This window comes from Symphodus melops, assembly GCF_947650265.1.
Source record: "Symphodus melops genome assembly, chromosome: 15".
In the NCBI taxonomy this organism is placed as follows: Eukaryota; Metazoa; Chordata; class Actinopteri; order Labriformes; family Labridae; genus Symphodus; species Symphodus melops.
This window is the reverse complement of record NC_136705.1, coordinates 17534192-17561654: the sequence shown is the minus strand read 5'-3', so window position 1 is coordinate 17561654 and position 27463 is coordinate 17534192. Positions and strand designations below refer to the sequence as shown.

Below are 27463 nucleotides of genomic sequence, written 5' to 3'. Positions count from 1 at the left end.
CCAGTAGTGTGAGCGGAGTTTGGGGTTCATTGGTGTGCATTACAACGGCGCTGTAACAATGCAGGGCCTCCACGGTGTCAGCACAGTTCATGAATCCTGGCCCCTAATGCACCAGGCGATTAGTATGGCGCTCCGTCTGTGGGGCTTTGCCAGAAAATGAGTTCTCTTTAAAACATATGCCCCCTGCTGATTCTTTTCCTTTCCTGATATGAAATTCCAATTTTTATAATGAACACCAATTTCCTGTACGGAGAATGGAGGGGGAAAAAGTTATGCACTCTTTCAGTTTTTCAGATTCTCAATGAGCGTAAAGCTGTTGTGGACTTCACATGCAGAACAGACTGTCTCTCAGTAATCAACATTCAAGTAGGAACACAAAAATCAGATGGTTTAATTTCCCACATCGCACATGCACATGACTGCTGTAGCAGAAAATGGAATTACCAAAACTGTAACAAATTCAATTAAGTCATTGATTTCTAATAAATTGGCTTAATCACCAGCTGTTGTCATGCTAAGATTGTTGTGTCACAAGTTTATCATGCTTGTCGGTCGTGGCTGCTCAGCAAAGACGATATCATCTATTGAAGGGCTTTAAAACATTCGGAATCCTTTCAGTCCTAATGACCACTTCAACACAGGAAAATTACACTTAAGCACAAAATGTCTGATAAATGTACGGGTTTTCAAACATTTTTATTACAATTTCAAATGGGATATAATGTGACAAACATGCAAACACTGACATCTGTGCGGTAAATGTGAGGATTTGTTGGAATTTGGCGATCCATCACTGGTGTTGATGCAAATACAGTCTGTTTTGTTCTTTTTTTTTTATAGCTCTTCAGTAATCCTTGAACCTTTTCTTTCGTTCAAAATGACTGGAATCCTCATTAATCTGAAGGGAATGAAAATCAATCTCAATAAACACTTTGGTCCTTAATAGATCAAAAAGCAAATATTCAACTTTCAAACACGAAAGATGTCAAACAAGTCTGAGCAAATTACTCTGAGGTGTTTGCCATCATTTAGAGAATATATAAATCCAACATTTTAATATTCAATTGTGCCAAAAAGGGGAAAACGGACACTGAGCACTTTGTATATTGTCATTGCTGCTTTGGAACACAATGGCACACAGCGGTGTAGTGTACATTAATATTGAACAATTGAAGTAGACATTGGTGATAAATTATGTATAGTAAGCACTTACTACATTGTATGGTCTAAGTCTCTCCTGGGTTTGGGCACTCGCCTCTTCGGGAAGAGACACCACTCCTCCAGTGCCCATCATCTAAACACAATAAAAGAATAGATTTCAGAAGGTGAAGCCAGCGCGGTAATGAAATCTGAACCGAGTACGACACAGGGTTGTAGAACAAATACAGAGACGGGCTTAACCGACCACTTTTAAAGAAGAATTTCTGTGGGGCTATTTTTAAAGTTCACAAAAGTACACCATTTCCTGAAACTTTAAAACATATGACAACAAAAAAAATCACTCACCCTGATGGTCGCCTCCAGCTCTCCTACACTCCTCTTCCCCCCTGGTAGCCACCCATAGGACCAGTGCTGGGACAGGGTGACCTGAACCACCAACGCCAACAACAACACCTGCATCATCACTCTGCTGCTTGCCTCCATTAGAACTGAAGAGGAAGCCAAATTAGTAACACAAACAATAATGAAGTCACAGTCCCCCCTCTCACCCACCATCATGGAACATAAGTAGACAACATTTTAAGTAGTAATTAATAAGAAGTGTAATTCTAACTTAATGAACATTGAACAAACTTCATTGCGGACTGCCTCACCTCTGTATTTGCCTAGTTAGCATGTGGTGCATTAGCCAGACGGGGATTTTTATAGGTGTTGTAGAAGGCTGCTGTCAGGATTATAATCCCCTCTCTGCAGGTGTGACACATTAACTGACTAATGGGACACAAAATACAACTAATGGAGCCAGCTAAGTGCTCACATATGCTGACATCACCGTGAGGGTTCAAACTGCATGAAATATATATATCCAAAACGTCTTTGTGTTTGTGTTTTCTACACAGATGCGTCGGATGCGTCAGTGTGGATATGGACAAAACAGACATTAGAGGTAAAATGTGGCATTTCTCTCCATCTATAATTTATTGGAATCAGCTTTCAGCAAACAAACAGCAGTTCAGATCTGTACAAATTGAAAAGGCAGAAACATCATTGAAACAAGATGCTTGTGCATTTACATCAGCTGCAAAGGCCTCAACGTCCGCACCCCTAATTCTTCTTCTTTTAGCATGACAACACATTAAAATGAAGTCAACAATGCATGAAACTTTGTGTAACCAAGGAGCACAAGAGTTTATGTACAATAAAGAAATCATTCAATTATTTATGTATAAACCAACTGTTATGACTTGGTAAATAAAGAAGTACAAACAGAGTAGAAAGTTCTTCACCCAAACTTGAGTCTTGCAGATCTAAAAAGAAGTATGCAGAAGCCTTGCAAAAATATATGCTTTGATTTCGCAGCAATGTTGAATTTCCTTGTTTAAATATGAAACTAAGAATATCGTAGCCAAAATATGTCTGTATGCTTTTGCATGCATATTTCATATTTTGGCTGAGCACTGGTTTTTGATATCAAATAACGATTCCAAACATTTTCATCTCAGTTTCTCACGATGAACAAGGTCCAACTGCAACACTTTCATTCAACTCTTTCTTTGAAACAATAATGTGTGCAACTCTGCTTTTTGCTCACCAACACTGTTACACACTTACACCTATTTAAACTAAAAGTATCGCACATCTGTTAACCCTATATTATTGGAAAGGGTGTTTGTACAAACACGTTCCATACAGGAAAAACAATATACTTGGAAAAAAAACGTGTATATTAAATTCAACATAAACATCTGGCTTACCTGTATTAAAATTGTGTCACTTGGTGACCAGTTTGTCAAGATTAGAAGACACTTTCTAATCAATATGGCACTATGTTATGCAAACATGCAAGTGTAAAGTTAGCGTGTATAAAAATGCTATTTCTTTAAAGCATGATGTGAAGCTGGGCTGCTCAACGTGTGTAAGAACAATACATTTGGGTTCCTGTGGTACTACATCATTCTCTGCCTGTTCCGATGTGGGCTAATTGCATTTTGCAGCGTCAGGCGCCAATCTCCTCAGTAATATTGCCACGGGCAACAGAAGAAAGTTGTTGAAGTTGAATGAAATTGCAACAGGCAGCAGCTGTTAAGTTATTCACAGACAGAAGGGAAGTCATTTGCAGTGTATTGCAGAATGAAATGTATCTTGAGTTCTATGATTTTTGTTTGAGCCAAAAGGAGATCATACATATTATTAATGTGTCAGACTACACTTTAATCATTTAACCTACTTATAAAACACAATATATTCTCCTCACAGCAAGCAAACATGTTGAGTGGGCAGCATAAATACAAGACCAAAACCGAAGGCATTGTGGTCGGGAACTAATTCAAGCAAAAATAAAAGTCAATGTGTTTAATGTACAACATGAAAGTGATGGTAAATAATATGTATTATATTATATACATGATAGAGATAAAGCTAGAATAAAGATTTTTTTTAAATCCCTCTTAAATATTTTATTGACCCCCCCTTAATGCTCTACATTGGCAACGTGTTTTTTATACATGATCAAAAACCCAACAAAGCTATAATGTCTATATTCTACAGTGGGAAACTCAAAGATCACACATTCCTGATTGAGACACACTCTCCTGGAGCACAGATGTTTTCCCTTATATTACAGTATGGTACATGTTTTTTTAAGACCTGTAATCATGTGCAAAATGTAAAAAGAGCTTGCTTTAGAAAATAACATTCAGACAAAAAAAAAATGCATAAGTTCATTTGACACAATAAACAGACCAGTCTGTGTTATTTAAAATTGGCGTAGTCTGAGAAGATGTCGACAAAATCCTGCACCACTCTGTAGCAGAAGTCGTATTGCTCCTGGAAGGAAAACAAAAGAAAAAGTGTGAGAGTGCATAAGTGTGCAGGGATGGTTTCCAAACAACACTAACAGGAATAAGCCAGCAGTTTGTGCACAGCAGCATCTCTTTTCCACGTACCACAGTCTGAACCATGTGTGGTCTCTGCATGCGTAAACTCTTGACTGTCTGAAAAACGTCCAGGAGGCCTTCAGCTTTCACCCTCTCCAGAATGTTACTGAGGGCGATAAAGGTGCCGGTCCGACCTGCACCAGCGCTGAAACACGAAGAAAAAAAATAAATCTATCTGCAAGCACATCACATAATTCACACAGTGGACGGTCTTCGGAAATCCTGATATCTGTTGCAGAACTGGAATAGCTACAGACAATTTTGGAAATGCAGCTGGGAAGAAGAAGAAGAAGAAGAAGAAGAAGAAGAAGAAGAAGAAGAAGAAGAAGAAGAAGAAGAAGAAGAAGAAGAAGAAGAAGAAGAAGAAGAAGAAGAAGAAGAAGAAGAAGAAGAAGAAGAAGAAGAAGAAGAAGAAGAAGAAGAAGAAGAAGAAGAGAGCATGACATTTTTCAGCACTTCTTTTGTAAAATTGCTGCAATGAAACTCTTGTAATCAAAGCAGCAAATCCTTTCTTTCCATTTAAGTGAAAGAAGTTTGCAAGAGAAAAGGTGACCTTTGTGTAATAGTGCTAATAATCATCCCCACTTAAAGAGAGGCTAATCCAAACGCTAACACTAATCAGTTTGGAAGCTCAGTGTTTGACTGAGTCAATGTTTACAATGATGGCGGGATGGAGAGAGAGAGGAAGAGACGGGGAGCGAGAGCGAGAGTGATGTGCGATTCAGAGAAGTGTAGAGAGACGTTTGGGATTGCAGCGGGTTAGCCCCATTTCCCATGGGCAGAGAAAAAGCTTTAAAAAGCCCTTCTTAGACAAGTGGTGATGAAGGAATAGAAGAGAGTGATGACACCATTTCCTGTCGTTAGCTCATCTTATCAGATTAATCATAGTGGGAGTCAGAGGAGATTTCACTTTGAGAGGTTTTAATTGACTGTGAATCAGTGGATTGGATCAATCCCACAGGGCCATGCTGCTTTAGAATCACTTCACCTGAAGCTAGGTTCTGATCAAAGCTTTCACAGCTAAGTCTTTATAAGGGATCACATAAGTGGTTTAGGCAGAGAACACCGGGTCTACTGAGGCAAAATGTAAAATTTATTGTAACAGACATAAGAAAAAATGAAATTCCTTCCTATTTCACTTGCAGAGATTTGGTTGATCAGGTAGGTAAAGCAGAGTGAAAGTGAAAGATGGTGAGCTAAAAGCAAGGCTGGACAAAAGAAGGATGTTTTCACTGTTCACATTTTTCATTCGAAGATGCGAATAATGTGACACATTTGATAAACTGTTGTTCCTCACCTGCAGTGAACAATTATGGGACGGTTTCCAGATTGCTGCTGCTGCCTCTGCACAGCGGCAATAATGTCAATCATCCCTCTTCCCTCGACTGGAATTCCGATCTCAGGCCATCCGTGGAAGTGAAAGTGTCGGACGTGTTGGGACTTCTTTTCCTGGTGAGATGGAGAGCTTATTCTTGTTATTTTCATGCAGATAAAAACTGTCAATGAAATGTGTTGTTTAAAAATGCTGCGGGAAAGAATGGAGGCGCTTTTGACTGCTTTTTAATTGTTATAATGAAGTGTTACGCACTGGTCTGTAGGTGAGCACCATGTCTTTGAGAGTGAAGGTTTCACACTGTGAATTTCCAGTCAGCTCCACACTATAGTCTCCAAAGGTAACACTGCCCTCTGATGGCCAATACTGGAAACACTTCTCCTGTTGGAAGACGTCAGATGGAAATACCATTAGGCTTCGTTTGACTGATTTATTGTCCTTTTTGTTGCTTCATTTTCAAGGTGCACCACAAAAAAACAATAATAAACTATGAAATACACACACACACAGCCTGTCAGGAAGTATAAGACAATAAAATAGCTGCATGAAAGGGAATTTTCCTTTTTGAGTGCAACTCTACTTTCCAGCCTGTACTTTTGCAAGAGCAGCATACTGTACCTGCTCCCTCTCTTTGAGCTCGGTGAGCATAACGATTGAATGACACCTCCACTCCCACACCATCCTCCAGAAGTCCTCCACTGTGTGAGACAGGGGGCCCTGGGTTGCGATAAAATAGTCCTTCTGCCTGTAGCCCTGGAGGGCAGATCATCCGGTAAACAACACTTGAGAGTGCGGCAAACATAATATTTTGCATTGTTTGTAAAGGAAACAATAAGCTTTATATATACTTTTATGGGAAATCTATACAGGGGGTCAGGAGGGAGTACTTACATCAATAAAGGAGGCATTGATGTAGTCGGTGAACTCCTGTCCTCTTTTCACTGAGAGTATTACTCGGTTGAAATCATCTGCGAAAGAAAAAAGGGAAATGAAACTTTCCGCAAGTGATTCCTAATAAAATAAAAGTTTGAAGAGGTTGATGGAAAGAAAAACAGCTAAGTAAAACTTTAGCTGTGTTATTAAGACCAAACTCGCCAGAGCCTATCTCAGCTTTCATCGTAAAATAGTTGAACTCTTGATTTTTTCCCTGCTCCAGCCATAACTTTTAAGCCAAGATACAAGACTGATTTTAAATGTCATTGATCACACAGAAACACGGGCTGATTAGCAAGATATATGTGTACGGCATCTTTAAAACCACCTCAAGTGTGAAACTTTGATGTTACTCGGATGTGATGTATTATGAAAGTGTTCAGAGTATACGAGCGGTCCTTACATGGAATGATCTGAAGCACGCGGTTCTTCTTCATGTTGGCAGGAAGGTTCCCGGTTCTCATGTTCTCCTTCATTATGCGCACGTTGGTCAGCTTCTGATATGGGAATACACAAGTGGATTGTTTGATCAGAAAGTTTGTTTTTTTATCAAGACAGAGCAGAACAAGGCTATTAGGCAGGTATCTTTTTTTTCTGAGAGATTGATTCAAAGACAGACGACCTTTAGAAATTCAAAAAGGGAAATGAATGAAGTAGAGAAGAATCCAGTTTCTATTTTGCTTTTCAGGAATTCTTGGACTCTTTGCAATAAAAAAAAATAAAAAAATTCAGCTAGCTACAAAGAAATTCTGTGCAGCAGATAGTTCTGCTTTATAACGTTTTAGTTGATCCAAAGCATTGTTATTTATGTTACTATTGCCAGGAGTGGCACCCTGGGCAAGTTCCCCATTAAAACACACCCGTGCAGGGTGCAGGGTGATGGGGACGATTCATTGCACACTGAAAATGTTCAAGAGCGAGCTTCTTTCTTCCTACCCTGAACTCCTCCTCCAGGCCCAGCCTGTCGTGGGGAGCCCTGGTGTTGTGAAGCCTCTGCAGATGGCCCTCCAGAGAGCACACATCTAGCTCAGTGTCTCCATACAGATAGTACTCCAACAGAGCCTGGTAGATGAAGGAGTACTGCATCTAAGAAGGAAGACAGACGTAAAATGTAAGAAAAAGAAAAAAAAAAAAAAAGTTTGCCAAACTATTCCCTCGCATTTTTTTTTGCATCACAGACAAGGTTGTTTTTACATTTCCTACGTGTAGCTTGTTTATGCCACGACCAGAGCAGCGAGTGAAGCTGTCAGTCCAAAGAAGAACAGGTCGGAGAGGGTCAACACTTACATCTGTCTGGATGAGTTGACAACGCTGCTCTCGTATTCTGCTCACAAAGCCGAAGACATCCAACCTCTGTTCCATGTGCATCATGTCGATCATGCTGTCAATGACAATGAACGTCCCAGTCCTCCCAACCCCGGCACTGAAGAAACACAAACAACATGACACAAGGTCTTCTCAGTGACAAAAACCAGGTGTGGCTACAAAATAAAATAAAAACTCTTAGGGGAAAAAACCTGAGTAGAAAAAAAAAACATTTTAGCTTTTACTTGAAATCCACAAACCAGACGTGATTTCATGGTTTAAAAAACCTTTTTCTGACATGTTTCTATACGGTCTCTTTGTGTTCTTAACATAGACGTTACTGATGGACAGCCTCAAGCATGTGCAAAAGTGCTCAAGCTCACTCCTAATAGATTTACAGGGGTCATTTCAGCGGACGGCACCTCAGGGAGCACAGAGCAGAGATTCCACAGCGGGGTGTTGAAGCCTCTTCAATGGGCCCCATTCAGGAACAACAGTCCCTCTCCCTGAGCACCTGTTGCTGGAGTCGCTACAATCGGCTACAGATTTCTTTGTTGATGCCTTCCAGTGATTTACTGGACTAACACATGCACGTGCCACATTATGCCTTGTTTAACATTCTAAAAGAGACTGCCATGCTTGGTGTTATCAAATTAATATCATGAAATGATGTAAACAGTTTCATTGTAACCTCAGGATACGCACATAGACACCAAACACCTCATACACTTGTGATTTTAAAATATTCTGCTTGCTGGAATCACAATAATAGAGAATGATGAAGAAAATGTACCTTGATGTAAAGAGAGAGGATGTGGTGAATAAGAAAAGCCTGCTTTCTGTGTAATTTATAATTCATGATTGGTAAAAATTAAAGCAAGGACACAGAGAAATAATACAAAACTGAAAGAAAGGACGGATACAGATAAATAAATCTGTATGATGGAAAGGAGGATTTCTTTGGATAACTGAAAGCAGAAACTTATCCATAACAGGAGACACTGAAAACATTTATTACAAACGAGTATGAGTATTTGCAGTGCACTGTTATATATTGTATGTATTAATTTATCCTATTATGGAAACTTTCCTGCTGTTATTTAACTCAGAAATCCTCTAAATTTAGTCAACAATATGTCATTACGCTGATTGGAAGATTTTGCAGTGTGGAAGAGGACACTGGGACAATAATGTATTTTTAACACTTTTAACACGTTTTTAATAATGGCGTGGCCAAACACATTTTTCTTTTGAGCATGCATGCAGTCATGGATGCCCTGAGGTGAGCACTGTCAGTCCTTATATGACGGTGCAGGTGATGGCAGGTAACATCATCTTGTCAGCAAATGAGACGATTTCCCCGCACATTTTTTCTTTTATGTTTGCTCTTTTTGTCTCTCAAATTTTTCAATTAAATTCTATGTAAATAAAGGAAGAAATGTAAAATCCTTTCGATGTTTAAAAAAATTTGAAGGATATTTCATTTTCCTATGTGTTTTATTTCAGCTTTTCACAGAAGTGTTTTCTTATCCTGAACAATGACTTCCAATCACCTCTGACTATTTTGGTATGTCTTTTCTCAGATGCACTCTCCTGGCGTCCTTCTTGCAGTCAATTTTTTTTTTTTTTTTTTTACCTGCAGTGAACAACAATGGGTCCAGCGTAGGATGGATTGACAGCCTTGACCTTCTTGAGGAATTTCAGCATGCCGATGGGTGAGAACGGCACCCCGAAGTCTGGCCAGCCGGTGAAGTGGAGCTGGGTGACCAGGCGTGGAGCCCGTGGACCATCACTGCCCTGCTGTGAAGAACAGACAGATCATATTCTCTCTACATACACACGTTAATCAGCTGTCTGTATTGTCTGTATTGTTGTAAAGTACAGTTAAGTAAAACACTGTTACCTTCAGGAGGAGAAATCACAAACTAACAGAACAATTTGTAGAAAAATGTGTGACAGAATATCATTATTAAACATGTGTACTGGTTTTCCTCTGTCACACTCTCACATCTCATGAATGCTCTCTCAGGAGATCATCATTTCACTCTCTTGAACACTCGGTTGCTGTGCGTTCAGAGAGCTCAATCCAAAAGCAGCCGGTCTGTCTGCTTGTGCTGCAGAGCTTCAGCTCACTTGTAGTTTTCACACAGTCAGAGAGGATATCTGCACTGCTCTGGCTTCAAATGGAGAGGGAACAAAGTGAATTTTGCAATCTGAAGGCTTTGCAGCACACTGAGTTAGAAGTCGGCAGTCAAAGACGCAGAGGAAAAGGAACACGGATACTCTAAAGATGAACACATTGTAACAGTGTTTACCGTACATTAAATACACCTACAAAACATCATGCTGTGTTTATTGCACACATCCTTTAATGTTCTTTAATGTGTTTTCAAATTGCTGTTTTTATTTATGATATTTTCTATCATCTCACAGTTTACTAAAACAGTCCAATTCTCTCCGGGGATACATTACTTTTATACACAACCTCAATGTAGCTTTTTCTTCTTGTGAATTTTTAATAAGAATCAGGCTGTTATGATTATATTGTTTTAATAGCAATGAAGAACCATATTAAGAACAATTAAGAAAAAGAATGTGATTATTGAACATATATGTCTACATAAAAGCATATTGTATCTCATTCTTTGGGATTCATGTTTCCATTTAGCTTAATTATAATTAATGTGCATGATGTAAGTCAGGCCTTGTGTGTAGCAGGATGAAACACACATTAGCTTTAAAATGCATCTTATATTAATCCTCCTTTATCATTATTGAATCAGTTAATATTCTGATCTAAAGGTCTGCATTTTTTACTTACATATTGAATGCAAAATTTTCTAATGGTGTAGTCCACCAGAACAGTGAAATCCTCCATGGCCACTCTGACATTCCCGTACATCCAGCAGCCTTTCTCCGGCCAGTACTGAAAACATTTGTCCTGCAGAGAAATTCAAACAGAAAAGTGATGACTTTACATGAACTATGAGTCAGACAAAAAAAAAAAAATTCCAGTAACTTATAAAAGAAATAAATGTAGGGCCAGTATCTATGGTGTGTATGGTATGCGTACGTGTACGAACGCCTATTTGAAGCGTGTATTTCACAACCTAATTCAAAGGCAATCACAGAGACTTTGTTCGACTCGCTGTCAGTCAATAAGATGTTCACTGTGACGTTTCAACTCATTAACGAGATTCTCAGACTAATTATCAAGAAGCCTCTCAGGATCTTATCAACAATTATTCTGTCATTGATCCCCAATGCTTCCATTCTGCCCTATCAAACCTGCTGTTGAGCTCTCAATTGATCATCCCTTTGAGGCTAAATTTAATGCAATGCTAACTAATCTGCTGGGTGACACTTTGTATAGATTCTCAGTTGGATATAGGGGGTCAAATAAATTATGCCCATGACTTTGGGTCATGAGAATACAAAAGGGTTTCACTAATGGAGCATTAGAGCTGTATAGATTGCAGAAAAGTTCACCCCTGTTGCTAATTAGAAAAAATAGGGTGCAGAGAGACGAACCTCCTTCCTTTCTTTGAGATTTGTCAGCATGACGATAGTCGCTGTTTTCTGTTCCCAGACCATCCGCCAGAAGTCGGCCACTGTCTCAAGCTTTGGGCCTGGAGAAAGCATTTAAGGAAAGTGTTAGAAAAATACAGAAAAAAGCATTTGAACCTCTCCTAATAAAGTGACTCAAAATACCTAACTGAGCTGCATTTACCTTGAGCTGCAATGAATTTACCCTTCTCTTTAAAGCCCTGTGTGGGAAAAACAGCATCAATGAAACTCTGCATTACAACTGCTTTAGAAGCATAAATCCAACTAAGACTCACATCGATGTAAGATGCATTTATGTAGTCCGAATACAGATGTCCGTCAAGATGATTCAACACCACTCTCGTATGATCATCTGTGGAAAAGATAAGGCATAAGTCACTGTTTGTAAATTGACAAGGCTCGTTTGATCCATTTCAGCTTTCATCTTCCCTTTACATTTAAGGATTTAATAAAACTGCAGCCTACCTACGTTAAAGATTATATTTCAATGTTTCTGCTGCAGAATAAAGGTCCTCACTCACATGGTAAAATGTTTGGGTATCTGTTTTTCTCTCTGTTGTGCTCTCTGCTCGCCTCCTCAAAGGACCCGTGGTGGTAGTAACAGGGCAGCGACTATAAAGAGAGAAGCCAATCCTCATGAGATAAAAATAAAGCTACAGGTACAAAGCCTACAAACAAAACATTTTATTGTTGTTTTTTTTTTTTTCTGTGCTTGCTGTCTGCTTGCAGGACAAAGATGTTAGTCAGATATACAGCAGAATCCACACCACACATTCTCATGCTTACGTTGAACTCCTCTCTGAAGAGCTTGCCATCATCTGCCGAGCGTATCCGGTACTCCTCCTCCAGAGAGTCCAGAGGGATGGGGAAGTACCTCTTGGATGGCGAGGGAGATCTAGGGAGGAGGACCACTGTCTGCTCTCCTGTGTTTGAAGGGAATATATGGTGGTCAGACTGCTAACGTTTCCCAATAGAGAACATTACAAGCTCTCATAGCACCTGCAAAAACAAGCCTCATGGCCATTAAGATTTCCTACTTCTGTGGGTACATGACAAAAATGATTTCTTGAGTCGTAAACATTGGGGCTGCTGCTGCTGCATGAAACTGTCTCAACTCAGAATTTTGCCGTTTCCCTTTATTTATTTATTTTCTACTTGAAGTGAAGGTTTATATGGCTCCCTATATGCTTGACAAAGCGAAGGACCTTCCAAAACCTTTTCCAGCTACTTTGGACTTCAAATTGTGAAACTTTCCAAGTCCATAAAAACTGTAAATCTGCAATTAAACTAAAAAAGACATAAAAAAAAATGAAAGGCTGCTTTATATTTTCATGCACTGGTGGTATTATTGAGTCGTGCACAACAGTACCTTGTTCCTCCAAGAAGCCATTTGGAAGCTTTTTATCGACCGAGGTAACCAGAGCTTTCCTGTGGTTTTTGAACCTACAGTAAAGAGAGAGAGAGAAGAAGAGAAAGGAAAATGGTCAGAAAGGGAAAAGGGCAGATATCTGTGTTGAAAAGGGGGTTGGTGGGATGAGCTGACCCTGATCTCTGGTATAGAGGCTGTTAAGCACATAAGGTAGACAAACAACAAATAGCAAAACCAATATCAACCATCTGAGAGAGACAAAGCTGTTCCTCCTCATGTCGTCTTTAGGCAGAGGACATCTGAGCCGGCCGGTCAGTGAATGAGAGTCTGTGGCCTGACCTGACCTGCAGTCTTACTTGAGGTGCAGCTGTTTACCCATAAGCCTGTGCTCACCGCCCATTTCCAAACCACCCCCACCCTGATGCCCTGACCTGACAACTCATTTACTCTCACACTCACATCCCATGGAAAACGGCACAGAGAGAGGAGAGAAAGGAGAGATGGACTCAAATACAGGCTCATAGAATAATTAGTGAACGAGTAATGCCATGTGTTTGTTTACCTCAGACAGTAGATGGTCAGCAGGACTACAATGATAAGCAGCAGAGATATGATCAATGTTGAGGGCAACACATGCGCACCCTGATGGGTGGGGTGCTCTGGATAGAAAACACAAACATCATGTTTTTAGAACTCCAACAAAGATGAGGACAAAATCACATTTAGAGAAATAGTTTGGAATTGTGGAAAACCAAACTGATTTGATTTATTGTCATCTGTTCATTCCAAAAGGAAGATACACTTAGCTGGTAAACTTAGCTAGCAAAAGATTAAAAACAGGCAGAAGGAGCTATATGTGTAGCCTGACTCGGGACATTAAAGAAACTGACATCCAATCTAAATCTCAGAGCTCTAAATGTTTCATATTATTATTTATTTTCTTTAGGTGTTTTTGTTTGTTTTTAACGAAAACAAAAAGAAAGTTGTTGCCAAGATAATAACCTTCAAGGTTCTGGTAAGCAGATTTTTTTTTTTACATAACACAGAATCAGACGGGCTACCTGTTGCAAAGCTAACCATCCCCTAGCTTCAACGTTATTCAAAAGGGAATAAGACCTTGAAATAAATGTGTTGATCTTTCACAATGCAAGACAGCAACAACAAAGGTTATTGTTGTTGTTTTTTTACATTGTTTTTGCAATCAGGGCTAACATTGGCAAATTTTCCTTAAAATTGCAGGTCATATAAAACAAGTATTGATTAAATAAACGTGTTCAATTAAATTACTTTATACCGACACACTTAAGTTCTTTTCTATGTTAAAAATGTAGTTCTTTCTTAAAGTGACCTTGTGTCTTTCTTTGAAGTAATTACTTACCCGCAGTCTGGTTGTCATGAGATGAATTATTCACAGCAATAGAGATCCCAACCAGAAATAACACCATTGTCACTGCAGATGAAAAAAAAACTGTTAGAAAAACACATTTAACACTGTGATATCTCACACTTTCACTAGAGGGCGCCAAATCAATATGAAATACATGTGAAGCTCGCTGAAGCATACAGAGAGCAGAGCTCAGCTTTGATGAGCCTTGAGAGGCATGTCTGTCTCTCTGCCGAGCAGTAACAGTCCTTATGGGAAATCTGCTTGCACTCTTGTCCTGTCAGGCAGACTTAAAAGAGCAGCAGCATATCAAATAACCTGATATTCAGACATCAAACGAGAGCAGAGGCTCTAACCCACAGGTGACAGTAACCACATCCCCTGTGGACATTTGGCAGTGGAGTTTAGCTTGCTGTATTGTTTGTTAGAAGCCATCTCAGTCTGCTGTGTTGTCTTTAATGTGATGCCTGCAATGCTTACAATTCGGCATGCACACCTTCTGACATTTTTTCTTATATAAAATCCAATTAACCAGTACAAAAAGGAGCAGATTTCTTCTGACACTAAGCTAAGAGTAGGAAGCATAATTGCAGTTATAAAGTTGTATTAATGTGTTTAAGGTTTTAAGACCTATAAACCCATGAATTTGAAACTGTTAAAAGACAACACAGAGAGAGAACACAGAGAGGAAACATAAAGCCATATTTTAAATAGTTACCTATTACTTTCACTCTATTTTTCTTACATGTATCATATTGTCTTGCCTTTTTTATAACTGACTGCACTTTCTTTTGTATTTCTTGTTTGTTTCTTTTACATGTATCTTTTACTGTGCAAATAAGGGTTTTCCGTCAAAGTTTTTTTTTCCGAAGATTTTAATCCCTTCCAGGCTAACACCATTACTGTAGCTAGAAATGTATGCCTATCTAACAAATGGGGGAAACATTATCAACAAATACAAAGCAAGTAAGTAGCTGAATGCTAATGTTAGCTTGTATTAATTGGTCACTGATGGGTTGCATGTTCTTTTAACTTGCGGTATATCCTTCAAATTTTCAAAGGGAATTACTTTGTAGTTGCTTGTCAATCCAAAACCATAAGAATTTGTCTTCTACAACCTATGGCATGGAAAACAGTAGTAAGACATAACAACATTGCCCCCCTAAGAAAGATCTCAGAGAGAAATGGCTGCTGTGTAAATATGGTTATAAGCCATAAATAGCTTCTTTTTTTTCTTTTCCAAATGAATAGATAAAGTAAAATTGTTAATCAAGTTTAGATGTTATTAGAAAATTAGCATATGTATTTAGGTTATACTGTTGGCTTTCTGAACAAGGCCAGATGGTGTTTGTTTTTCTACTGCGGCTTCTCCCTTTTCTCCTTCCATCACTCTGTCTCTCTCTCTCCCTCCCTCTGCAGTGAACCATCATTTTATTCAAAACCACATTCTCACTTTTCCCTCTCACTTTATTGCTGGCAGCTATTAGTGATTTATTTGGGGCAGAGCTCCTCAAGTGTCTTTCCAAAAAAGGGGGGAATGATAAAGTCAACCCACTCAAATAAAGCAGAATTAAATAGATTCTGACACATTATCCTTGTGTCCTATTATCTCCAAAATTTAGCTTACAATTTCTCCAAAATCACATCTATCACTTCATTTCTCCATGTCCTCCATATAAAAGGGTAAGAAATCACAGAATAAATTGGGCAAATGGGGCAAGTCTGCCTAAATGGCTCTGATGGAATAAACGAAAGAAGCAGAAATGAGTGTCCTAATTTATCCTCTGTATCAAGTCCCCTTCTCGTTATAGAGGCCACAAGACAGGATGGAATAATTCATTGTGTCAATTTAGTTCTTCTAGAAATGGGTCATCTAGGGGCCTAATTTGTGATCTTTGAGAGAATTTCTTGCACATAACACAAGGGGGGTTTATCTCCCAAAGCTTTTGTAGAAAATAGAGCATAAAATAATAATGTCCTAACAATGTGTTCGAAACAAAATGAATGTAAAAATGTTGAAAGAACAACAAATTAGGGGCTCTGGGTTTTTGCACATTATACAGCCTCTCTCTGTAGAAATACAACCCCCAGGATGCTGACATTATTAAATGTTCACAGTCCAAATTCTTGATGTTATTTTTCATGCTTGTTATCATCAGAAAAACAAATCAAATGCCTCTTACAAGCGTTTGATGTCCGAAAATTATGTGTGCAAAACACACACGACACAAATACACGCTGTCTTTTCTCACTTCACATATATGAATTCCTGCACAAACGTTCCACTGCCAAAGGCTATGTGCTGCATATGTGCCACACTCTGTTGGAGGAGCCAATTCTCTTCCCGGTGTTAACAAGCTGACAGTGGCGGCACCTGTTCCCAATCTACCCCTCTGCGCAAGTCACATTCACTCACACAGAGCCATCCTACAGCTCTATGCTGCAAGGCATGCTGGGTGTACGGGTCACAACACAGGGCCACTGCATATCTGTCATCTCCTGGCAACTACAGTATATTCACAGCATATAGCCAGGAGATGACAGAACAGAAGAAAAATGAAAAAATATGTCAATGCTCTGTCACTTTAAGTTACATTGAATGGAAAATTAAAGCTGAGGTCTAGATTGCATTTTTTTTTTCTTTCAAAGCTGAGAAGGGAAATCATTGCTTATTATGGTCTTTTTGTCAATGCAGTTTGTATTGCAGTGTGGCTCTCTGACTAACAGAGGGACTCCCAGCAAGCAACAATTAGCATCTTAAGACATGGAGGAGTCGGAAACTTTACTACAACCATCACCCGTGTAGTGAAGTAAAGTTTATTCATGGGTTGAAGACACTCACTGTCAGGTCCTTTGATCAAATCTGCAAAGTCATGGTGGCACTGATAACAAATGATTTGAACCGTGTCTCTAATTTAAACTTTCTGTGATAACTGTGTTCATATGTTAACATAAAAAATTCTACATTTATGGATATTGCTAATAGTGATTAAGATTAATATCCTCCTAACTGTACTTTGTTTGAGGTTTTGATCAAATTTGACAGAGAGGTATAAATGTAACTACATCATCAAGTTATCTTTTACTCTTTTTCTCTGTACTATTAACATTCAGACAACCACAAACCAAATATACTATAACAATAGTTCAGATCAGTCAATTTGTTTTACACAATTATTTAATATATTTAATAAAATGCAAACAATTGGTGAATCAATATGAGCTTGTAAAGCATTTTTCTAATCTTCTGACTACTCAAAATGCTTTGACACCCACCTATTTACACACAGTCACACACCAGAGGCTTCCTTTTAAAGACCATCAGAAGTAACTAGTCCCATTTATAAAGATTCAAACGCCGCTGACGAAGCAGCACAAGCAACTTCTGGTTAAGTGTCTTGTACATGTGGCTGCACGAGCTGGGGATCGAACTCCTGACCTTCCAATTCCCAATGCCACAGCCGCCCCATTTGAAGACCATCGCTCAATTTGACATAAATAACAAAGCGTGGGCTGTTATTATTACCAGGGTCAGCATACATTTACAACATAGAAGCCTTTATAGTAGAACTAACTGCAGAGCCTGGATCCCACTGGATTGTAAAAGTGTACCAAATGAGTTGGCAGTGGGTGTATATTAATAGATTAATTAGCATATTACAGCATCAGACCCACATATGAAAGTCAATCCAGAGTAAAAACCCATTTTAAACAAAAGAAACAATCGTTGGTCAAATAAACCTGCCATACCAACCAGTGTTTGCTTCCATCTTTTCAGAGCCCTGCTTTTCAGTCTGATTAATGAAAGAAGTGGCATCATCGTGATGACTTCAACCTCCTGCACCTGCTTGACATAATTGTTACCAGAGAATTACATTATTCTGCTTCACTTAAGTTGGGAGAGGGGGAGATAATCATACCATCCATGCATGATACACAGCTAAGTCAGAATGCATCACATGTTGTTTGACCCTTGAGGGTAATGTTAATACTTTGCGCACAAACATGCATAATTAAACTGATCAACTTTGCTTTTGTGTTTGTGTGTCGAGATAGAAATAAGCTTGTTTACATGATCGTGCATTGCGTGTAAGTCTACTACATGCTTAAAAACCCGGAGTAAAATAAAATGGTGTTATAAACTGCACGTCTCTGAAAAACCGCAGACTCACAGCAGGATAATCTGAATCTGTTCTGCTTCAGTTTAACATCTCCTTCACCTTGGCTCTCACATGAACACCTGAGAGGAAAAATAGAAACACCCTCCACAGAAATGTCTCTTTTTCTCCTGCCAGAGCTGCAGCCTGTTCACTCATCTTTATCATTAATTTATACCAAACTGTGCAGGGGAAGCGGATGTTTTATCCCTTTCCAACCAGACACAAAAACCAGGACTAATCCAGGTGAAAGAAGTTTCTTTTAAAGCTTAGTAAAAATCATGACAGATTGAAAATCACAGATGTGACCTGCAGGGAGATTTCACTTTGCCAAAATAATAAAAAGCAGCTGAATTTAAGACCCGACAATATACAGGCTGGGAAAACTGTTCACGCAAAATTGTGTTCAGAGTTACTTGAGGCATTATCCTATCACCCTTAATGTTAAGCTCTTTTATAAATCATCCATTGTATCACTATTAAGAGAGCAATACACAATGGTATGCATGCTTGTAAAGACATGCGGTATGGTGCAAGCTTCTCCTACCTTCCCTTTTAAGATTGACAACAAGATACCGATTTCTTTTTCATTTTCATTGTTAAGCAAGCAGCCTCCAGTACAGCTACAACATTTTGAAGCCTAACCGTTACATGAAGTAACCTTTTACATACTGGATAACAAGGTTTACTTCCATGTCTCACCGTGTTTCATGGCATTTTGCAGATTCAATGCCTATGTCTCTGTGTTTTTGATGGGAACAGTGGGCGCCATATTGCTTCATGTTTGTTAATTTCTAAACACGAGTGAGACATAATAACCACAGATAAATCATGGATGCCTTTTGTACTGTCGGCTGGTAACTGGCTTCATAACAAAGGTGAAGAATGTTCAGGTTATAGAGGTTTCTCAAACAACAACAACATATATCAAATAGATAGCTGTTTCCAATCATGTCTCAGTTTCTTCCCAGATCAATACCGCCTCAAAGACAGATCCACATTTTGGAGCTTGGCACAGAATGGATGGCATGCGTTGTAGACAGAAAGATAAAGAAACCTCTCCTTTGAGAGAGAAGAAACAAAGGCGGACAACATAAAAAGAAAAAAAGAAAAAAAAGAACAGAAAACCAGAAACAGCCATCTCTTCCATTTCTCAAGTGCCAGAGAAAAGGATGGAACGAGAGCACAAACACATGTCAGTAAAGTGTGGCAGCAGAGAGGAGAGGAGAGATGAGAGAGGAGATGAGAGGAAAAACGAGGAGAGAGGAGGAGAGGAGCTGCAGGAGATAAATGTCTAGATTGTGGGTTCAGAGATAACAGCCATAATGGTAGACATCCACGGCACACAAAGTAAAAGAAAAATGGAGCGGTACAGTCTGTGGTAAGTCTCTGCTCTGTTTGTTGGATTTCAGCAACGTTACCTTCTTCAAATACACAAGCTTTAAACACCTCCTCCTACACATGTATTATTATTTTTAATCTCACATTATAAGTCATGTGAATCACTGTTCTTTGCATAGCTATTGTCAGACAAATGCATATACTGTATATATGTATATATATTTTTTTTTTTATCCCTTTTTTTTTTTTTTTTTTTAAGGAAATATTTTCCTTGAAATTGTATGAGTTTAAATTCATTCCCTGAAAGAGAGCTGACCTGGTCTGAAGTCAGAGGGGTTGATTAAAGACTTACATTTCCAAGCAAAGCCGGTGTGATCTGGTATCAGTTGACCGGTCAGTCCATAGCAGCCATGTGGACTTAGTTCCTCTCTCTGTGTCACTTATTTAGGGGTTTTTCCACCCTCAGTTCTTCTTCTACTTACATCCTCTCTGTGTTATCGAAAACCATACTGGATGGAAAGGCGGCAAAGGTCGACGGTGCCCGAGAGCTTTGGGTTGGAATCTAGCGAGGCGGGATCATGGAAACCTAGAAAATAAAGCAATAGTTAGTGTTTTTTTAAATCAAAAGCTTTTTTTCTACATGTGACATGATTAAACAGTACCAGATCAGCAGATTTTCTGTGACGTAGCGCTCACTTGAATGCACCCTCGAAATGCATGAACACACAAAAGAGAAGAGTAATGAGGGGGAGTTTGCATCTGTGCACAATATGTCTGAGAGAATGACTACTGCATTTAATTAACTGCTCGGATTGTGTGTCGACATGGAAAGACTGTTTCAGAACACGCCACATGTTTGCATGCTGTTTTTTTTTAATGTGCAGAAAGAAAGAAAGAAAAAAACACCCATTCATTTCAACTTACAGGACTCACTGTGGCAGGATACAAACATTATCAAGCTATTTATTTGCAGCCATCCAAAACTAATTCCATACCAATTGGTATCCGAATTAACCTTCTCACACATGAGAAGTTTGCATACCTGTTTCAGACATTTTGACTGTAATCTATTTTAAATGTAATGTACGTAAATCAGAAGAATGCTTTTCACAAACAGCATGGAAAATCAAATCTATCTGAGAGAATGACTGTATACTGTTGGATAAAATATGTAACAAGTAATTTGTCAATATTCACACAAAGACTTAGCTGTGGTGTTTTTCTTTTTCCTTGTCTGAGTCTGAAAAAAGAAAGCATGCCTTCTCTGCCCCTTTACTCTCAGAGTCCCCCGGCACACAGGTGTGACACACAAAGCCATATTGTAGACTCTCGGCTGCTGTGACGCTGCTTAGCAGAAAGCGGAGAAGAAGAGGTGCATTAGTCACTGTGACCCAGCTGGACGAGCCCACTCAGTCTGAGGAGAATGAATGAACAAGGTATGGAAAACACCTCTCCTTCCCTGCCGAGCTGTATGAGCTCATGCTCAACTTTTCCAAATGATGCAAAGTCTTTGGCATCTGAACATAAACATGTTTGCCATTAAAAGCACCCCAATATAACCCCAGAACTGTAAACCTGCTTTAAAGGCTCTCAAGAAGTGCAGCTTTATGCAGTGTAGTGTTGCACTTCCATAGTTGGGAAACAGTTTTTCTTCTTCTTGGAATAAAAGACAGTGGAAAAAAGACCCAGGGCCAGACATGATCGCTACACTTCACAAATTCAAAATTTGTTCAATTTACCAATAAAGCTACATCAAATTTTATAGTGTGATTGAAGACCTTAAATCAGATATGTTTATTCTTTAGAAATATATTTTCTTAATTTTGACCTAAGAACTTTAAAAACCTGTTAACTGCCATGATATTCAAGACAGTTTACTGCTCCATATTTCTTCTGTCATTAGTATATCATCATTATTTTTATTATTATCAAGTGTTTTTTTTTTTTGTGCGATATTTGCCTTTATTAGATACAGTAGGACAGCCAAAGAGAGACAGTCGAACCTGAACCCTCAGCCGCTGCTACGAGGATCACATCCTCCATACATGGAGCATGCAACATAAACGCTAGCCTATGGGCACCCCACCAACATCATGTTATTGTTTGTTTGTTTGTTTGTTTGTTTGTTTTTTTACCATCATTGAATCTGTAATGCCTTATATCAGACCCATAGATCCACATAAAAAAGGATAATAAATCACTACAGCAGCAACAGACATGTTCTTATAGTCTGTAGTGTAGGTTCAATTTTAAAAACACCAGTTCCAGCACCACCAACTCTAATGTAACTCTCTGACAGAACATCTGCAAGGTTAACGCCTATGTATTTCAAACTCCACACCCGTGAGAGACGAAGACCATAATGATGTAATTTCTGTGATTTTCTCAGGCAGGGCTGCGCTGAACCACAGACAACCAATATACAACTGCTTCCACTGGCTGTGTACTGTAATGTTAATAATGTAATTAAAACAGAAATATAATGAAGTGTCACTCTGCTATACTTATATGTGGAACTGATGAATGAATAGATGACACAAAGAAGGTCAAGAAAAAGACATAAACTGGGGGAAAAAAACAGTTACTACCCAGGTCGTGTGACTTTGACCTTTGGCTGGCTAAGCGTTAATCTTGTTACTGGATGTGTCAATCAAAGATGAATCACAGGAGGAAATGTTCCTGAGCGGATGTGAGCACATTTCAGCTAAGCTCACTGCTCATTGTTTTTAACTAGGCAGATATATAAAGATATTAATGATATATTGATAGATAACGTGCAACACTAAGGAAATCACACCCTCTATGGAGCGAATGGTATGTTCCATTCGATCCAACATGGCTGCTATGTGCATTGACAGTAAAGTTTAAGCTGTGTTCATTAGTCCTCTTTTTGTGTAATTAAATCAATCACACCGAAACAATCTTTTAAGGCCTATCTGTAGACATCTTGTCATGTTACTTTTGCACAAAATATCACATATTGTGTTGTTATTGTCAGGTTTAAGCTAAAAATACAATGGTGCTCCTGGAGCCGTCGCTGCTGCTTGTTCACCTTGCAACTGGAACGTGGTTAACTCTGGTGTGGTGTCATTCCCAGCCGCAAGATCAGAGTTCTTAGTTTTTATTCTTGTTAAGTTTTATTTACCCCCGTCCCACCCTGTTTTCACTTCATTTTAGATGTTTCCTCTGCTTTGTATTGATCTTTCACACCTAAATACAAACCTGACTTCCAGCACATGACTAATTTGTACTCCAGAGTCGAAGTATTAAACTAAAGCAGAATGAAAGTCTGGCTTGTAAAAGGGACAGAAGGGGGAAGAAGGAATGGGTTATGAATACGAGTTGTGTTCTTTTTACTGTACACACAGTTTACCGTAAAATGTTGTCAATATCAATACTTGTTTAAGGCATCAATGTCAATATTCTTTAGGGAAAATAAGCATATGATTTTCTCTCAAAGTACTTTTACTTTGTCTCTGAGGCTTTAAAGGATAAAACATAAAATATTCATACAGATCATTTTGCATCCATAATGTAGTGTATTAATTTAACTCGTTGGAGTTATTTCATGAGATCATCTTCATACATTCCCACTGAGCATTTTTCTTTTCTCAGCCCTGCACAGTGAGCCCACAGAAGATTGAAACATCCTCATGACATGCGATTATTGAAGGCAATATCGCTTCCTTCCTGTGCCGCTCACTCTGTCCATTGACTAAGAGCAGAATCATGCAGGCCATTAACGATTTATGGGAGTGCAGTCATCACCCAGCGCTCTGTGCTTCGCTCATTAATTCATAAGAAAACAGACAACACTGATTACTGTAGCTTAGCTTTGCAAGGAGATGAAGTCAAATCTTTTGATGAGAATTAAACATATATTTTTTTATATATTTGCATGAATTGGTGCTACATGCATACTCCTCATATCTCATGAATTCAATGAAGCTGAAGCTAGCTATTCATGCTATTCACATGCCAACTTCCTGCTGCATGAATCCAATATTGATGAGCCTCTTACCAGTAGAAGCACATGGTTTCCGGAGATGACAAATGTGCTGTTTCATTTGAAATGGAGTGAACTACTGGCACAGATGCTCGCAGTATAACCTACATCCATGATGCTTTATTTGGGGAGCAAACTGGGACTGAATTATGTAAGTCATGCTGGAAAATCTGGTTTCACACAGGCTCAGACGCGCCGACTATCTGTATGTCTTGATTCTCTTTGATCAGTGATGGTTCATGCAGGGGAATTCTCTGGACAACAAGACAAAATGTGGATTTTTAAAGCAGAAGATAAAGACAATATAGTCCTTGAAAGGTTAAACAAGTGTGTCTTCTGCTAAATAAATGAAGAGGAATTGGTGGGTGTTCAATTTAAAACTTCATAGAGGCTAACTCTCTACTCACATGAGTCCTGAACCCAAACTGACTGGTCTACTGAGCTTGACAGAACCTTCATGCCGTGAAATAAATGGTCATCGCCCAGGGAAATAGCCGAGGAATATTATTTTAACGCCTTCATATTAGGAGATGAGCAGAGTAATCTCCAGCCTCAAGTTTGAGGACTCTGAAAATGACACTTCTGGGCCACAGCAAAAGGTGAAATCAGGGACAAGAGATATTAATCATGGCAATTACAGTTTCAGCACTCATTCTCCTGCAAAAGGGGGAAGGAAGTGTTTCTCTCACTAGAGTCCAGTGAGAATGAGATTAAACTGTAGAATCCAGTCCTAGATCAGATCTATCATAAACTGAAAATACTTGATGTACAGATACTCATATTGGAACCAGAAATAGCTTCCGATACATCCTAAATCAATTTCAGGGACTATATTACTCTATGTGTTGATCTCACGTCATCATTTGTAAGCCCAGAATAAATATTCTCCTTTGCTGATCCTGAATGGTTATGACATTCTCTGTGTACATTTTTTCAGATGTTTAACCCTAGCTAGCCAATTTAACCAAGTAGCAATGAATATCAGATCCAGTGAGGGTTGATGGGAAAACATGGACATTGGACCGAAATCAGATTTACATATATTTTATTATATCTACATTATTTCCGTTGAGGTACTTGGTTTTGGACAATATGCAAGTCTTGGGACCAGAATCGGTGCTGGAAACGAAAACAAAGAATCAGAACATTTCAAAATGTGTTAGTGGCAAAGGTTTGAATAGTGTTGTTACTTCAGTCTGACCTGTTTGTGAATGCTGCTTTCTGTGTCGTTCAGTGTTAGTGTTTACTCACGCAGCTCTTGGATTTTAGATGCTGCAGCTCTCATACAAAATGAACACTCTATTATCTTCCCTTACCCCCCCGAGAACTCAAGAACTGCTTCTCCTCAGAGTAAGTTACACTGCAAGTCATGGTTTACTTATGAAACACCGACCTAGCAAGCTGGAATGGCAAGTAGCTAAGCTTCAAAAACACATGATGTGTTATTATAATCAATATCACTGAAGGCTAGCCTCCAGTCAAGGTTAAAAGGTGCAAAAAAAACCCAAAACTCTTCAAACTTGGCTGTGGTGGTGCAGTGGACATACCTGGAGGCTATAGCAGAGTTAAACATCCATGGGGCCGTCTGATAGTATAGCTGTATCTCGCACGCCTAATGTGAGGCTTAAGTTCTGCTTTTTCATAGCAACAGTTCATGTCTCTCTTCAGCGACAAAAACGACTTTAAAAAAAGTGTTAAACATCCCCGACCAGGCCCGCCTACATACAGTATAACAAGCAACACAATCATTTTCATCCTTCCTGCTCTGTTATAATCAACACTGCACAGAAAGACAGTGTTTTTCACTCATGAACCGTTGCAGCACAAAGGACAACAAACAACTCGTGAAGAAGGCAGCAGTGACAGAAATCAGACAATTAAAATCAGCGAATTAGGAAAGGTTAATTACGTATTCAGGCCCCTAATGAAAAATGTGCCAAGCTAAATTAACCTCTGGTTAGCCCACATGTTATTGTATGTGCCAGCCACGATGTAATAGAGTAATCAAGATGATATTTGAATCAGTAAGGATTAAAGACTTGTTTTATGACATTGTATGCATTTGTGTAAATCTCTGTGTTTAGCATGAAGCAATAACTCTCTAAAAAACAACTTCATCTGTTTGAAAAAAAAAAAACTCTTAACAACATAGTTTTATAGTCACAAACTGGATGTGACTATACTGAGCTCTCACCAAACTGTTTCAAAACAAACTCTGGGATGGAAAATAAATTAAACACTACATACAGTAGAATGTCTTCACACAGAGAAGATCTCCAATCTGATGACGCCAATGAAGCACTGAATTATGTTTTATGACCGTCATCTGATAGCTCCTCTATGGCAACCTCAGAATTATCACTGAGCAGATGGATATCATTTTAACCAAGGGAAGTGGCTCACATTGACTCAACAGTGACTCATGTTTTTTTCTAACCAGGCTGTTGTGGTATCAATGTTCAGCATTCATGTTGCTAGGGTTAATGCAGGGTAGCATGCTAAGCTACAGTTTGAAACAGGCCAGTGTGGATGAGCATCATTCTGACCTGGAGTCATCATGAGGAAATTAGACTTTGCATTAGCATGTGTCTAACTATAGCTTGTGTATGCCCCAGGAGAAAGAGATCTGGGTTATGTGGCCAAACATTCAGCTCACAGATGTGGAGTCTGAGGTAATTCTATAATTAACTTCAGATTTTATGAGGCCATTTAAACAGAATAGAGCTGAAGGTGAAGTTATTGTGAATGAGGTTATGTCGGCATTTATAATTCATGCATGAACACATGTCTTTTCCACCAGTTTCCCATATACTGAAGCAATTATAGCAACGCTTTATGTCACTCTCACATTACTATTAGTCTGCAATAATCCCTTAAAGAGGTTTGCTATCAGTGCCTCTTTAAATCGGTACAAATCAGGGCAAGTGGTGTAAGAACTGTTGTGTATTTTGCAGATGTCTATAGAGTATTTTGAGAGCTAAAATCTGTTTGAATGAAAGATGCTCAAAGAATGACTGTCATGTTATGACTCTCTAAAAAAAACAACCTACATCACTGCAAGCTCGTGCAACATCCAGTGTTTAGCATGCAGCCCACAGGCCTGTCTACATGAATACTACGTGTACTCGCCCCCACGCGTGTTCTGTCTAGACCAGAGTGGATGCTGCATACCCAACATACCCCTTCAAATACAGGGGATGCAATGTATGTGATTGCTGTAGAGTCCATTTATAAAGCGTTATTGGGTGCAGCTAAGGATCCCATGGCATCATAGTGGTCGCAGGGCGTATGGATTTGCTCCACTAACCCATATTTACTGTATGTGGCCCATGTTGTTCTGTGCTCAAGAATGGCTGCATAGACGAAGCAGACACGTCTTTGCATTCATTTCCCCAACCTTGAGATTTGTCGTGGCATGTTGTGCGTTAAGCGAAAAGCAGTCGCTCATCTAATAGTAAGCGAATTAAGAGTATAAGCATCAAAGACACATAGCATGCAAGGAGTGGGATTCAAAATGAGGTAGGCTAAATTCAAGGCAGAAATCAGCGCTGATTACGCATTTAACACAGATGGGTAAGTAGCCAGGCTGGTTTTTCTATGCTGTTGTTTTCCCCGCATCTTACCGTGCTACTTTGCGGTGACCTCGCCTCACACGGCGCAGCGGCTGATGGTGTCGATATCTCTTTCCTGCACGGATCCGCCTTCTTCCTCTTGTTATGTCCTTTGGAGAATAACACAAACCGCAAGGACCGGTTGGATAACGCGTTCAGATTCCCCTGATGATCACGCACTAGCCGGCAGATCTCTCCGAGGATGCCTGCCCGCCTGTGTGCATGCACTAGCTGAGAGAATCCTGTTATGGCAGCCAAAGTGGAGAGTGGAGACCCCCTCCCCCGGGCGCAGAGCAGTGTATCAGGTGGACACTCAGCATCACTTCACATTCCTGCATCACTGGATGGTAAAATGGCAGA

The 27463-nt window shown here is 39.3% G+C and overlaps 2 protein-coding genes and 1 long non-coding RNA gene across 4 annotated transcripts; 1 reads left to right on the top strand and 2 right to left on the bottom strand.

Moving 5' to 3' along the window:
• Positions 1-496: 496 nt before the first annotated feature.
• Positions 497-1996, bottom strand: gnrh3 (gonadotropin-releasing hormone 3). Its single transcript, XM_079363197.1, has 4 exons — positions 1815-1996; positions 1507-1649; positions 1214-1294; positions 497-898 (listed from the first exon to the last, which is right to left on the bottom strand). Exons 2-4 carry the CDS (start codon positions 1642-1644, stop codon positions 845-847), a joined length of 273 nt encoding a protein of 90 aa, XP_079219323.1. The 5' UTR covers positions 1645-1649; positions 1815-1996; the 3' UTR covers positions 497-844.
• A 106-nt stretch (positions 1997-2102) lies between these two features.
• LOC306836205 (receptor-type tyrosine-protein phosphatase epsilon-like) lies at positions 2103-27463 on the bottom strand. Of its 2 annotated transcripts, XM_079363188.1 has the most exons (21): positions 27116-27463; positions 19839-20072; positions 13983-14054; positions 13167-13263; positions 12605-12678; positions 12022-12158; positions 11757-11847; positions 11511-11587; positions 11399-11435; positions 11200-11297; positions 10490-10609; positions 9305-9468; positions 7651-7786; positions 7300-7449; positions 6767-6860; positions 6322-6398; positions 6049-6183; positions 5686-5811; positions 5395-5546; positions 4107-4242; positions 2103-3987 (listed from the first exon to the last, which is right to left on the bottom strand). In XM_079363188.1, the coding sequence occupies exons 3-21, from the start codon at positions 14047-14049 to the stop codon at positions 3913-3915; spliced, it is 2043 nt and encodes a 680-aa protein (XP_079219314.1). In that variant the 5' UTR covers positions 14050-14054; positions 19839-20072; positions 27116-27463; the 3' UTR covers positions 2103-3912. The 2 variants fall into 2 exon arrangements, with proteins under 2 accessions (XP_079219314.1, XP_079219315.1); XM_079363189.1 differs by lacking the exons at positions 19839-20072; positions 27116-27463 and adding an exon at positions 17265-17353.
• LOC306836213 lies at positions 19344-23275 on the top strand. Its single transcript, XR_013780748.1, has 3 exons — positions 19344-19526; positions 20769-20922; positions 23102-23275. It is a non-coding gene; the product is annotated as an uncharacterized lncRNA (long non-coding RNA).